The 13,009-nt window shown below is 52.0% G+C and overlaps 1 protein-coding gene and 1 long non-coding RNA gene across 6 annotated transcripts in view; both read right to left on the bottom strand.

The window, feature by feature from the left end:
• Positions 1–465: 465 nt before the first annotated feature.
• The window catches only part of ZNHIT6 (zinc finger HIT-type containing 6), a 111,489-nt gene continuing 98,945 nt past the window's right edge, over positions 466–13,009 (bottom strand). For 3 of the 5 annotated variants that reach the window (XM_021088554.2, XM_085020396.1, XM_085020401.1), the window contains one exon: positions 3,063–4,648. In XM_021088554.2, coding sequence (XP_020944213.1) covers positions 4,582–4,648 — 67 coding nt within the window. In that variant the 3' untranslated portion in view covers positions 3,063–4,581. Of the gene's footprint in view, positions 1,071–3,062; positions 4,649–13,009 lie in introns of those variants that run through there. The other 2 variants (XR_002343009.2, XR_002343010.2) reach the window with 2 other exon arrangements.
• LOC146404299 (uncharacterized) lies at positions 5,566–8,676 on the bottom strand. Its single transcript, XR_014844969.1, has 2 exons — positions 8,541–8,676; positions 5,566–5,641 (listed from the first exon to the last, which is right to left on the bottom strand). It is a non-coding gene; the product is annotated as an uncharacterized LOC146404299 (long non-coding RNA).

Here is a 13,009-nt window from a genome sequence, read left to right as displayed (position 1 = left end):
AACGTGGCAGATCACGGCAACCACACCAGACAGCATTCTCCAGGGGGACAGTCTGGGCACGTGGGTTTTGAAAATGTGTCCAGCACAGATAAAGGGGTACAAATGTGGGTGTGTGTATTGTTGAAGGGGCGAGAAAAGAGGGACAACCATAAGCTGAGGACTTGTCACTTTAATTTTCTTCAGCCTTGACCTCTCCCTAAATCTACAAACCGTATGAGAATCCACGCCTGTCATGATGGAAGAGCAAAGAGATCAAAGCCCTTCAACTGCTCAGCGTCCCTCAGCAAAGCATTTCTACACAGAATCTTAAAAAGGAAAACAGAAGTCCCCTTGTGTCAAACATAAGAACGACACATAGGTCCAGGGGGGAAGAAATCCCTCCTCTGTGAAGAAGGCATCTCTGTGTTCACACTGTACTCTCTGTGTCAAGACGGTGTTAACTAGATGGCCGCATGAATGAGACCATTTGAGACAACAACAGCTAAACTTTATTGAACACGGCTCTGTGACAAGCACTGTTCCACAAGATCTGCATAAATTAAATCACTGAATGCTTTCAATGAACCCATGAGACAGGTGCCTGTAACGTCCCCGTTTCAGAGATGAGGATACGGAAGTGTAGAGAGGTGACAGGTGTCTCGTCTCAGGCCAAACTGCCCTTAAGTGAGAGCCACACTCAACATCAGGCACTTGGGGATGCAGGCTTGATGCTCACGGAGTGAAGAAATGGGTCTTCTGCCTCTGCTGTATCCACGAAGAATTTGAAGGAAGGGCTAAACTTACTATTGTGGCCTGAGTTGTATCCCTCAAAATCCATGGGTTGACGTCCTAAGCCCAGTCCTTCCTCATGCGACTGTATTTAGAAACACCGTCTCAAAGAGGTACTGAAGTTAAGATGAGGTCTTTGTGGCAGTCCAACTACGGTCACCCAGCCTGCTGGTGTCTTCCCGAGGAGAAATGGACCACATGCACGTGTGCACACCGGGACCCATGCCATCTGCAAGCCATGGGAAGACGCCTTAGAAGTCAGCCCTGCCAACACATTGATCTTGGACTTTTAGCCCCCATAACTGTAAGAAAATAAATTTCTGTCATTTAAGTTGCCCATCTGTGATCTCTTATTACAGCAAAACTAACACCCTCAGTGTTACAGTGTAACGTGAAAACCAAGGAAAGTGCATTTGGTTCAAATGAGTCAAAACAAATACATCAGTTTGAGGCAGGTCGTTGCTTCCCGTCCGTGGAAAATGGGTTGACCAGTTAGTTACGCAACTTGGACAAGTTCCCAAACAGATAGGAGGTGCCATCAGGACTTCTGATGCCCAGACAGTGCCACCCTTAGAAGGTCTTCCATGAACACAAAGACTGAAGAATGTCTCTTCCCTTCGAGCTGGGGGAAGTCCCTGTCTGTGGATTTTTCTTTTTCTTTCTCTCTCTCTCTTTTTTTTTTTTAAGGGCCACACGTGGCATAAAGAAATTCCCAGGCTAGGGATCAAATCAGAGTTGTAGCTGTCGGCCTACACCACAGCCATAGGAACGCCACATCTGAGCCTTGTCTGTAACCTACACCACACCACAGCTCACAACAACGCCGGATCCTTAACCCACTGAGTGAGGCCAGGGATCAAACCTGCATCCTCATAGATACTAGTCGGGTTCATTTCCACTGAGCCACAATGGGAACTCCCTGAATTTTCCTGTCTTGGGTATTTCCATGTTCTGAGTAAAGTCCTTCTTTACTATACACTCATCACCTGTCTCATATTTTAAAGTTATACTAAAAAGAAAATAATGAGGATATAAAAATCACCTGTAATCCCACTACCCACAGATAAATGCTATTAATAATGAATGAATGGATAGATATATGATCTTTATATTAAAGTGATATCTTGATGTGTACAGAATTTTTTGTCCTTCATTCAATTAACATTGTTTTAAGAGTTTTTCCCCTAAGGCATTAAATATTTTTCAGAAAACATGATTCTAATGGCTTCATGATATCCCTTTCAAGAGCCTAAACAATATATATATATATTTTCTTTTTGCTTTTTAGGCCCGCACCTGTAGCAAATGGAGGTTCCCAGGCTAAGGGGTCAAATCAGTGCTGTAGCCACCAGCCTGCACCACAGCCATAGCAACACCAGATCCTTAACCTACTGAGCAAGGCCAGGGATGGAACCTGCAACCTCATGGTTCCTAGTTGGATTCGTTTCAGCTGAGCCACAATAGGAACTCCTTAAACTATACTTTATTCAACATAAACTCAGTACTGGCAAAGATACTGTGAAGCAAGCACTCTCCTAAATCACTGGCACAAGTAGAAAATGTTGTAGCCTTTCTAGAAAGCAGTTTGGCACTATAGATCAATATTATTCAAAAAATTCATCCCCACTGCTCCAGTAATGAAAGGCAAAAGCAAAGAGTAAGGCCTCACCCTTCTCAAAAATCATTGCTGGAGTTCCCGCAGTGGCACAGTGGGTTAAAAATCCACTTTGGAGACTCGGGTTCGATCCCTGGCCCAAGAACTTCTGTATGCCATGGGTTGTGGCCATAAAAAAAAAAAAAAAAAAAAAAAAAGGAAGAAGAAGCCATTACTGACCATCTTCTTTAAATTGCATTCCTGACATCTGGCTTTGACTAGTAGGATAGAGAGACCTCAGCCATTCAATATGGACCGCAGAATCACAACTTAGTAATAAGCCTGGACTGTCTCCTGAGTTAGGCTAGTCTAGACTTGCCCTAGGAAAGTGTAAGGCCTTGAATGGGTCAAGCTGATCCCCATGTAACTTAACCACTGGCCAAAACAAAGCCTCATGCTATTTAAAGAAGCAAAACAAATCCAGCCACTCAACAATCTGTAATACTCAGCTTCCAATAAAAAATTATTAGACATTCCAAGAAACAGGCAACTCTGATCCAGAATCAGGAGAAAAAGTGATAGAAGCAAACCTAGAAATTACAGGGATAATGCCCGTAGAAAATAACAACAGTGAAACAGCTACTATAACTATGTACAAGTATTTAAAGGAAAATGTAAATATAATGAGAAGTGGGAGACATTTGAAAAAGAATCAAATAGTTTATTTCTGGCCACAATGAAATCAAACTAGAAATAAGTAACAGAATGATGACCGGAAAATATCCAAATGTTTGGATCCTAAATAACACACTAAATAACCCCCGGGTCAGAAAGAAATAAAGACGGAAATGAGGAGTCCCCATGTGGCTTAGAGGTCAAGGACCGGACTCTGCCTCTGTGAGGAGAGCCTAGGGCCCCTGGTTGTAGCGGGTCCCAGGTGCGGCTCAAACCCGGCGGGGCGGCAGCTGCAGCTCCAATGTGCCCCAGCCCGGGAACCTCCATGTGCCGCAGGTGTGGCCCCCCGCCACGGAGAACTAGAAAGCTCTTTGAAGTAGCTGAAAATAAAAGCACTAAATGTCAAAACGTGTGGGATACAGTTGGAACATCTGCAGGAAACGCTATAGCACCAAATGCACAGAATAGAAAGAAAAAGATCTTTGATCAGGGACCTTCACTTCCATGGTCAGAACCTTGACAAATAAGAGAAAACTGAACCTAAAGTAAACAAAAGAAAAGACATAACCTCAGCTGACCCACCACAAACAGCGGTGGAGCCGAATTAAACAATCCTGTAAACGCTCCCCAACCACCCGGCACCCGGCACCCGGCACCCGGCACCCGGAACCCGGCAGCGCGGCCCTTGCACCCAACAGGGCCGCGCTCCGGCCCACTTCCGGCCGCCGCTCCCGCCCACTTCCGGCCGCCGCTCCCGCTCACTTCCGGCGTGGGCCTCTGCCGGGAAAAGGGTGCTGGGGACAGGGCTCGTCTTTACAGCCGCCTAACAGAGGTCCAGGAATCCATCGTGCAGCCTTCCAGGTCAGACCCGGAATACAGTTCACACAGCGACTGGTTGTTAGCATGCGCAGCCCAGGGGCCCACGGACAAACCTCGGGGAGCCCGGGATGCTTACCAAGCACGCGGACAGGCATTCCAACGAAACCATGCGGCGCGTGGTGAAGCGGCGTCGGCCAGAGGACCGTCAAGGCTCGCAGCACCCGCACCATGTCCTACCCGCAGGCCTTTAAGGCCGAGCAGAGAAGAACACAGCCTGTTCTTTGAAGCTTTGCAGAACAGGCCTTGGGACGTCCTAGAGTAACCGCAGCCAGGGTGATGGGAAGACTTCACCTCCAGTCCGGAGCCGTGTTCGCGCAGCACCCCGTGTTCGTTAGACGGCATCTGGGCACACACATTATTCACCCGCGTCCTTACCATTCTGCACCCAGCTGTCCTCAAAGTCAGGGACCACCTCTCACTCACCTTGCCATCCCTAAACCCTCCACCCTGCCATCACTTGATAAACGTCCTTTAAAAGGCAAGCGAGAAGCCCTAGAAACAGAAGGGGATACAGATAACCCCCAAAGGGATACAGCCTCCAGACTCAATAGAAAGCAAAACAAGCCTGCAGATCCAAGTCGAAACCAAACAAAAGAGACTTATTATCTCCTTCCTGAGTTCAATGCCATTTTTAAACATTTTTTCAAAGGACTTGTTTCCAGCCTTCAGTTAGCATTCGGGTGGGACGAGGTGTTATCTGAAGCAGTCTGCCCATCCTTCTCCTGGGGTGTTCTGGAAGAAAGCAGAGGACAGTGACTTACGACGTGGCTCTGTTCTCAGTTCCTGTGGAGTGACCCCAGCCTGAACTCAGAGGTGTTTACAGAGGATCAAAACCTGGATGCCCCAGCCCTAGGATGTGGTGCATGTTATACAACTTTCCAGCAAGTGCTAAATTAGCTGCATTCAGTTCCAGATGGCTAATGACTGAGAAGTGGAGAGGCGACTTCAAGTGGAAATTGTCTCAATTCTCAGTCGATATCACTTCAGTCTTTCCTGGGTGGACCCCAGACCCACCCTCATCTCCTCCCTCTTTGAGGCCCAGTTTTTGTGTGGACCGCAGGGTCCTGAAAGCAGCGTTTGCTGGATGGCCCAGTAGGAAGGTGGCCCCTGTTGGTCACCTTTCTTAGACTGTGACTTGAGGGCTTCTCTGTTCCAAAAAGCAGAGCCAGGGCTCGAAAGTACAAGCCCAGAGCAGAGAAAGCGGAGGACGAGCTGAGCTCACAGGACGAGATCACGACTCCACAGGGGTGTCCCTGCTCACTGCGATCCTCTCATTCCATCCATGCCCTCAGCACGCGCGCACACACAGCACACACACGCACAGCACATGTGCACAGCCACACACACAGGCAGACACAGCACATGCCCCAGCACACGCACACATGCACACAGCACTCGCCCCCAGCACACGCACACATGCACACAGCACTCGCCCCCAGCATACGTGCACACATGCACACACAGCACTCGCTCCCAGCACACGCACATATGCACACAGCACTCGCTCCCAGCACACGCACATATGCACACAGCACTCGCTCCCAGCACACGCACACACATGCACACAGCACTCGCCCCAGCACACGCACACACAGCCCCTAATGGCCTTCCCGGTCTCCACCTTCCTCGGGAGTGTTTCGCTTTTCCTGTTTTCTTTTGTTAGCACTTTGCCTTCACAGAGACTCGGCATGACTTCAGCGCAGCTGGGAGTGCACTTCACTCTGTCTTTGAAACACAAAATACCCAAATCATACTTCCTTCACTTTTTCCAGTTAAATGCCACATCCTGTGGAACCTGTTACCTGACCCTAGAAACGAGAGAGCACACATCTCTAAGCCATCCTACACGAGGCCCGGCAAGGAAGAGCTCAGTGCAGGCCTGGTGTCCCCACGCCTCTGCTCTGCAGGCGATGATGACAGTAACGCTGCCATTCGCCTCCATCGCACCTCCTGTTAGACGGCGGGACTTCGGCATCGATGGGTCTGAAAGCACTAAGAAAAGGCCAAGGGCTGGCCCCTTACAGGCAAAGCGGTAACAATAAAAGACAATGGAAAAGGAGCAAACACTCCTAAGAGTGGGGACTCGGGAAGTCAGGCAGTGCAGACAGGGCACCTGCTCTGCCGTCAGACGCACCTGGCTTGGAACCCTGTTTGGTCCCTTTCCAACGGTCAGATATGGGGCAAGTTGTGTAACTGCTCTGAACCCCAACTTCCTAAGCTTAGAAAGATGTTCAAAGGCTCGTCCTAGAGGATTTTCTTCACCAGGGGGTGAGATGACCTTTAGGGTATTTGGCTCAGGTCAGTGCCCTTCCCTCTCCCTGCAGAAAGAAGCATCCATGGTGACAATTTCCAGCAAAAGCCAAAGGGTTGGCCCGTCTGTCATCACTGCATTTTCACAGGCTCACCCGAAGTTGCTCATGTTCAGGTGTTTCCTGTCATCTCATGAAGATGCCCAGGTGCTCTGCAGTTGCCAGCTTCAAGGGGAACACGTGTCAGTGCCTGTGTGCAGCTGGGCCTGACTCGTCCCACCCACCAAGATATACACCCACCACCAAGACCCACACCCCCAAGACCCACACCCAGCCCCAAGACACACAACCTGAACGAGACCTCACAGCTTGAAAGGGCAGGACTCACAGTTAGACATCTCTCCCCTGTGTATCCATAGCCAGATGGCCGCACTGTGCCTAAAACCCAGATCACTCTGTCGCGTTCCCCATCTCAGCATCCAGACCTCTTCCGCAGTGGCAACGTCTAGGTCTCAATCCTCTCCGCACCGCCCCGCCTGAGGCCTGTCATTCATGTCACATTTACAGGACTGAACTGGACCCTATCTTTGGCCTTTGGTGTCACTCCCCCAGCAGCATTTCCCAGAGCCTCAGGAAGTTCAAGCCGTGAACACATGTTGTCTTCAAATTGACTGAGTAGGGATCAAACGTGCAGACTTGCAGTCAGAGCATAAACACATCCTGGGGCCATAAGGTGTAGCATGGTGACTGCAGTTAATGAAACCACCCTGCATATTTGCAAGGTGCTCAGAGACCTGGAGAGAGCTCCTCTCCAAGAAAACCCAACACCGTGATGATGTGCGATGACGGATGTGAACTGGACCCACTGTGGTGACCACTCCCAACACGCACAGATGTCGAGTCACATGTTGCACACTTTTAAGTGTTACGTGCAACATCATGCCAATTACATCTTGATGTTTAAAAAGTTAGACACAACTGCAAAAAATAATTTACTGTTTAAAAACAACTCTTTTGTTTGAACGTGAAAACCTGATCAAAGGAGCGGGGACAAAAAATGGCAAAAAAAAAAAAAAAAAGAAAGGAAAAAAAAGAAATCCTGGGACTAGCCTCAAATTGCTCAGATGCTTTTTATTTTTGCCATAACCTTGGGCACCTCAGCCACGCCCATATCCAAGGCTCGGGGACACCTGCACACGGTTACACGGGGGTGCCCCGTGGTGCCTGAAGGGCTCCCTGCTGAGCAGCTCCGCTGTGAGGGTGCCTGGGGCGTGGCTGGCAGCAGTGGCTGCCTCAGGTGACCCAGTCGAGGGGCTGGTGGTGACTCAGGCAGGGCGCTATCTCCCTACCTCCAAGCTCCTCCTCTGCTCGGACACACCTCTTTCCCTTCAGAGGAAACGGGAGCAGGCTGGGGCAAAGGCCCAGGAGGAACCCTTGCATTCGTGACCTCACTCCTTACAGACTCTCGGGAGGAAAGTGGGATCCACAGGGCTGAGAACGCAAATAAGCTCACATTTACAAAATACGTCAGTGCAAACCCACCGTGGGCTGTTAAAGGGAAGTCAGGAAGGAGGAGCAAGGGCCTGGACTTGAAGTTGAGGCGGATTCATGGAGGGCAATGCCGCGTCCTCCCTGGAGAGAATGGCAGATGCTCTGCTCTACCTTTCTGCTTGCTTGTCTTTAAACGGGGAAAAATCACTCGCCCTACAAGCTTCTTTCTAAACTGGTGGGATCACTAACTCTATCATCTATTTATCTATCTATCTATCATCTGTCAGTCTGTCTATCAGTCTATTTATCATCATCTGTCAGTCATCTGTCCGTCCATCTGTCATCTGTCGGTCTATCTGTCATCTATCAGTCTGTCTTAGTATCGAACTGGCTAGTCTCTGGTAGGAAAACTCAGGCCCCATAGCTATAGCCATGCCCATGGGCCCCAAAGCCTGAGGCCAAGTGTCAGCGGGCATTAATCCTCAGGCGGGGTGTCTGTATCGGGGAGATCCCTGGGGCAGTTGAGAGCATGACCCCTGATTGGGACAACCCCTCTATCTTACAAATGAGGAAACCAAGGCAAAATCTCACCTGGCTTGCTGGCAAAGCTGTCATTCCACCATAGACAAGGATCTGACTGCTTTCGTGGATGTTTGCTGGGGCCCCAGTGCAAAAGCCAGGATACGGGGCTGGGTGTTTCTTATAAAGCACATCATCTATGCACCATCAAATGACTCTAGAACTAGAATTCATCAAGTCTAAAGAATAGAAAATACTCACTAGGGAAAAAGTCCAGCTCATTGCATGCTAGTTGTTGTAAAGTAAAGGTAATGGCAGTGCCCACAGTGGCCATAATTGTAATTTATTAAGTATTTACTAGGTACCCGGCATCCTGCTGAGCATGAAGCATCTCATGTCTTCTCTGACACAATCAGCCCAACTGCCAGAACCCTTATTATGCCTAGTCCTCGGTCCTGCAAAGAGCTGGCACCAACCACGGCCTCCGTCTCTGGGCCGGGTCCACAGGTCTGCTCCTCCGCCCGCCCAGATCAGCTCCCTTCTAAACTCTGAGTGTGCTCCATGGGGTTTACGTGGGCAATTGAGGGACAGGTCATCTCTGGAAACAAAACACACAGAAGTGAAGGTTAATTCTTCACCCTTGACTCTGGAGCCAACGCATTTGATAGTGACTGATAATTAATATATTTTGTGTTGCTCAAACATGTCTGGAAGGCAGAGGGCAGGGCGGGGTGGGGGAGGGGCCCTCCAGCCCCTCCTTGGACATGTTCCCGTGTTGTCACAAACAAGCCGTTCCCTGCAAGGTAAAGAGGTTAGAGAAGCCTGGCTTCCTGTGGACAGGGGCCAGGGGAGGGAATAAACACAGAGTCCCCACTGGATACCAGTGCCCTAAAAAAAGTGTTTCCGAGCACTTGCTCCCAAGGCCATGCCTGCTGCTTTCAGCATAAATTCAGGGGAGACCGCGTGGTGTCCGAGTTGTGTGCAAAGTGGAGAGAAGAAAAACACGCTCCATGACGCATTCCAATTTTGTGGATAAAGTGTAAACTCTTTTACAACAGAGTCAAGGGACAGCCCTGATTCTTAAACCAACGAAAGTCTAGTCGACCTAAGAATTCAATGCAACCTGTGGAGTAAGTAGTTTTTTAAGGTTACACGAGAGGCTGGGAGTTACAGGAGGCCGCGGCAGGACGAGCTCCTAGAGACGTTCAGTCTGAAGATCACAACCGGCGACCCCAGAATCTGTCTTCTTTGCTTTTCCCAGGATTAACCTAGGTGGTATTTTAACATTACTTCAATTCATTACTAACATTTTAAAAATCGAAAGATTTCACATGAAATTCTGGATGCCTGGTACCTCTTTAAAATGAGAGAACGAGGGACCCCCTTTTTCACGTACCAACTATTCAGCCCTCCCCCAAGAATCCCTGCCATCCCAGGCTGGGGCCGGTGTCAGCTGGCAATAAGCCTTGGAATGGCATTTTGTGAGCCTTTCAGGGCCCAGCCCTGTTACCTTATAGATGAGGAAACCCAGGCAAAACCTCAAGTGGACTCTGTAGACGGAGTCCCCGTGCCATGGGCAAGGCCATCTGCAGACGACCCCAGCTGACCTCTCTCGCCACTTCTCCAAAGGAATTCTACAGTCTGGCCTCGCTAGATGGGTCCTCATCTGCCCGGTCAAGGCTCGGTCCGCTCTGCTTCAAGCGTCTTTTCTCTTGTTCATCCCACTTCCATCCTCGCGCCCCAAGCTCGGAAGTGTGCACGGGTTCCATTGCGTCCACTTCAGCAAGAGCCAGTAGCGCCCCTCGAGGGTAGGTCAATGGTAAAGTCCTCTTTATGTCACCAGCGCCTGCCGTGGTGCCATGGCATATCATGAGCTCTGAATAAATCTGAGCTTCAGAGAGAATAAACCATTTGTCTTCAGACACATAGGTAATTGTATTTCTAACATAGAGTTGAACAAAAACAAAAGGAAATTGGCTCCATGAGAGACACTCAGACTGATGAACTATCAAATAAATGACACCGAAAACCACCTCCGTGACAACGCAGTTCTAACCAGGCCAGGTCTTACTCCAGAGCAGGGACTGCCTGTTCAATGCGGTTCCTAAGGTGTCGGAAGAACCCCACAGGCCTAGACATCTTCCCCAGCACCTGCCAAGGCGCAGAAAAGTCCACTATATAAACTCATTTGCCATAGGGCTTTTTGCTGTCAAAATGGGGCACTCCTTCCCCTCTCCTCTCCAAGAGCCAGTACACTGGGCAAATCTTAGAGGCTCACGCAGCTTCAGTTAAATTATCAACTACTTTTCTATCTGATGCATTTATCTTGGAATATCTGGGTAAGTTGTGATAGAGCTAAATAAAAGTTAAGTTCCAGAAGGGACAGGCCCGAGTGCCTAAAGCAAGAGTAGGCACTGCTGTTAAGGGCAAGGCTTTCTTGGGGCCAGACGCGTGGGTCCAGCTCTGCCACCTGCTCGGTGGGTGTCCTTTGGTTAGACGTTAACCCTCTGCACCCCCATGTCTTCGTAGAGATGAGAAGCAGTGTTAACAAGAGGATCTACCTCGGTGGGGCCCAGGCGTCAAGGGAGTCAGCGAGGAGCCGGCCCTCCCAACGGTGCCTGACACCCGGCGAGCGCGCGCCACAGAGGCGCTGGCTTCTGTCACCCTTAGAGAGAAGGGCAGTAAGCGCAGCCCTGAAACGGACGGCTCCAGTTTTACCACCTGCTGTCTCCTTTCCCCGCTCACCAACGAAGGCGCCAAGGTCTGGAGAGCGGAGCGGTCCGCCCCGCGGGCCCCACGGAAGAGGCAGAGGAAGGGCTGCTGGGACCAAGGGAAGCCGAGAGCGAGCTCCCGCCTGTCCCCGTTCCAGGGCCGTGAGACCCGGGCCCTGGGGGACTTGGCTCCCAAGGCCCCCCAGGCCCCACGGCCACGCCCCCGCGCCCGGGCGTGCCTCTGCCCCGCGGGAGGACGAGTCAGCGCGGGGGGACGGGAAAAGTGACAGCATCGGCCGGCGCCCTGCGCGCCAGCCTCCCACGCGGGGCGGGCGGGGCCGTGGGCCGCGCTCGCCCCGCGCGCGCCCGCCCCGCGCGCGCCCGACGCCCGCGCCTCCCAGCCCCGGCGGCGCGCGGTGGCCCGGCCCGCTCCCGGCGGCGGCCGCCGGCCCCACGGAGCTGCATGACGGAGCCCTGAAAGCCTTTCTCCAAATATGGGCCGGGGCTGGAAACGTCCTGGCCCCGCGGCCCCGCGGCGACTCTGCGCGCGCGCGCGCCCCCGCGCTCGGCCCTCCCCCCGCTCCCCGCGGCGCGGACCCGGGTCGCCGTCCCCGCGGGGGTCGCGGGCGCCAGCCTCGGCCTTCCCCGCCGCCCCGCCCTCTGGCTGTCCCTGCGGTCGCTCGGGGTGGGCTGGGGAGACCCCGGACGGCCTTTCGCGGTCACGGTAACTCCTTCTGTCCCTCAAGGCGACTATGAAAAGAGGGCGCCGAGGACCTGGCTCTGGGGACAAACGCAGGGAAGGGCAGGCGCGCCGTTCAAGGCAGCGGTTCTCAGGGGGGGCTCCCGGGCCCCAGCAGCCTCAGCATCACCTCGGGGCTTCTTGGAAAAGCAACTCGCAAGAAATCGTGGAGTGAGGCCGCGGGGGGCGGGGTGGGGCGGTCGGTCCTTCACCCAGCCCTCCCGGTGGTTCTGATGCGGGCCCAAGTTGGAGAAGCCCTGGCCCAGGACGAGGAAACCGGAGTGGCCAGATTTAGGGTGATGATTATTCTCAGTTCCCGCCAGACAGTGAGCCCTTCTTTTGGTGACCCAAAATTCCCTGGCAGCAGCGGCCAGAGACGTTCCCGTCGCTCAGCCCAACGCCAGGAGCTGAAAGACAAGCAGCGCCTTCTCAGTCGCTTTTTTACAGTCCAAGGAAACAAGGCTGCCCGTTCTTCCCTCCTGGGCAGCGGCGGAGGGAGGGAGGGAGGCGAGAGAGCCCAGAGCCGTGCAGAATTGGGGCCCGAAGACACTTACCCGCGACGTTTGCACTTTTGCCCTCCGATCTGTCAGCGGGACCCGATCTGCCGCTCTCAGCGGAGGAGGCCAGAAGGCGACGGCATGGCTGGGGTTTCTGGCCCCAGCAGGGCGAGGAGCGGCGGTGCCTCTAGCCTGATGCTGCCGTCTCCCAGCCGGCGCGCCGGGACCTAGGATATGGAAGGCTGCGCGCATAGGTTTCGCCCGTCTCTCCCGCTCCCCCACCTCCTGGCCCTGTTTGGTCCCACTTCCCACCCCCTCGCACAGCACAGCACAGCACACCCCTGCTGTAAAGGGCAGCTGCGGGTGAGGTACTGTAACTTCTCCTCTGGGGCAAAGCATCTCTCCAGGAGTCCCCAGGTGGAGTCCCCAGAACGGATCCACGCACACTTGTTAGAACTTTAATCTGATTTTCAAAGAAATCTCTGGAATGGTTGTGTTTGAATGCTGTGTGGCAGACTGAATCTCTTCGAGCACCCCCCCCCCCAGCGCCCCGAACTTCAATAAAGGAGCAAGGTGCATACAGGAGCCAGTTGGATCATCCACTGCGATTTTATTTTCAATTATGATAGACAGATTGCGTGAAAAACAAGGAATTCCAAAGAATTTCCTGCTCTGGGAACAGAAGTTAAGTCTATATTTAACAACATTTGAAGCTGTCAAGAATGCTTTGTGGTTGGATAACAGAGGCAGAAAAATGTTAAAAACGCAGGCTACTGCTATACCCAAATATGGAAATATTGTTACGTCTGGTGTCTGATTCACCATCTGGAAATACTTACAACCATGAAGTCAAATAGAAAAGACGCCACAACAGAAGCCAGGAATGG

This window comes from Sus scrofa, chromosome 4, assembly GCF_054392235.1.
Source record: "Sus scrofa isolate SSC_HxYL_T2T_F1_AM1 chromosome 4, Sscrofa_HxYL_maternal_Yorkshire_Landrace_v2.0, whole genome shotgun sequence".
Taxonomy (NCBI): Eukaryota; Metazoa; Chordata; class Mammalia; order Artiodactyla; family Suidae; genus Sus; species Sus scrofa.
This window is presented reverse-complemented; position numbering and strand designations above follow the sequence as displayed.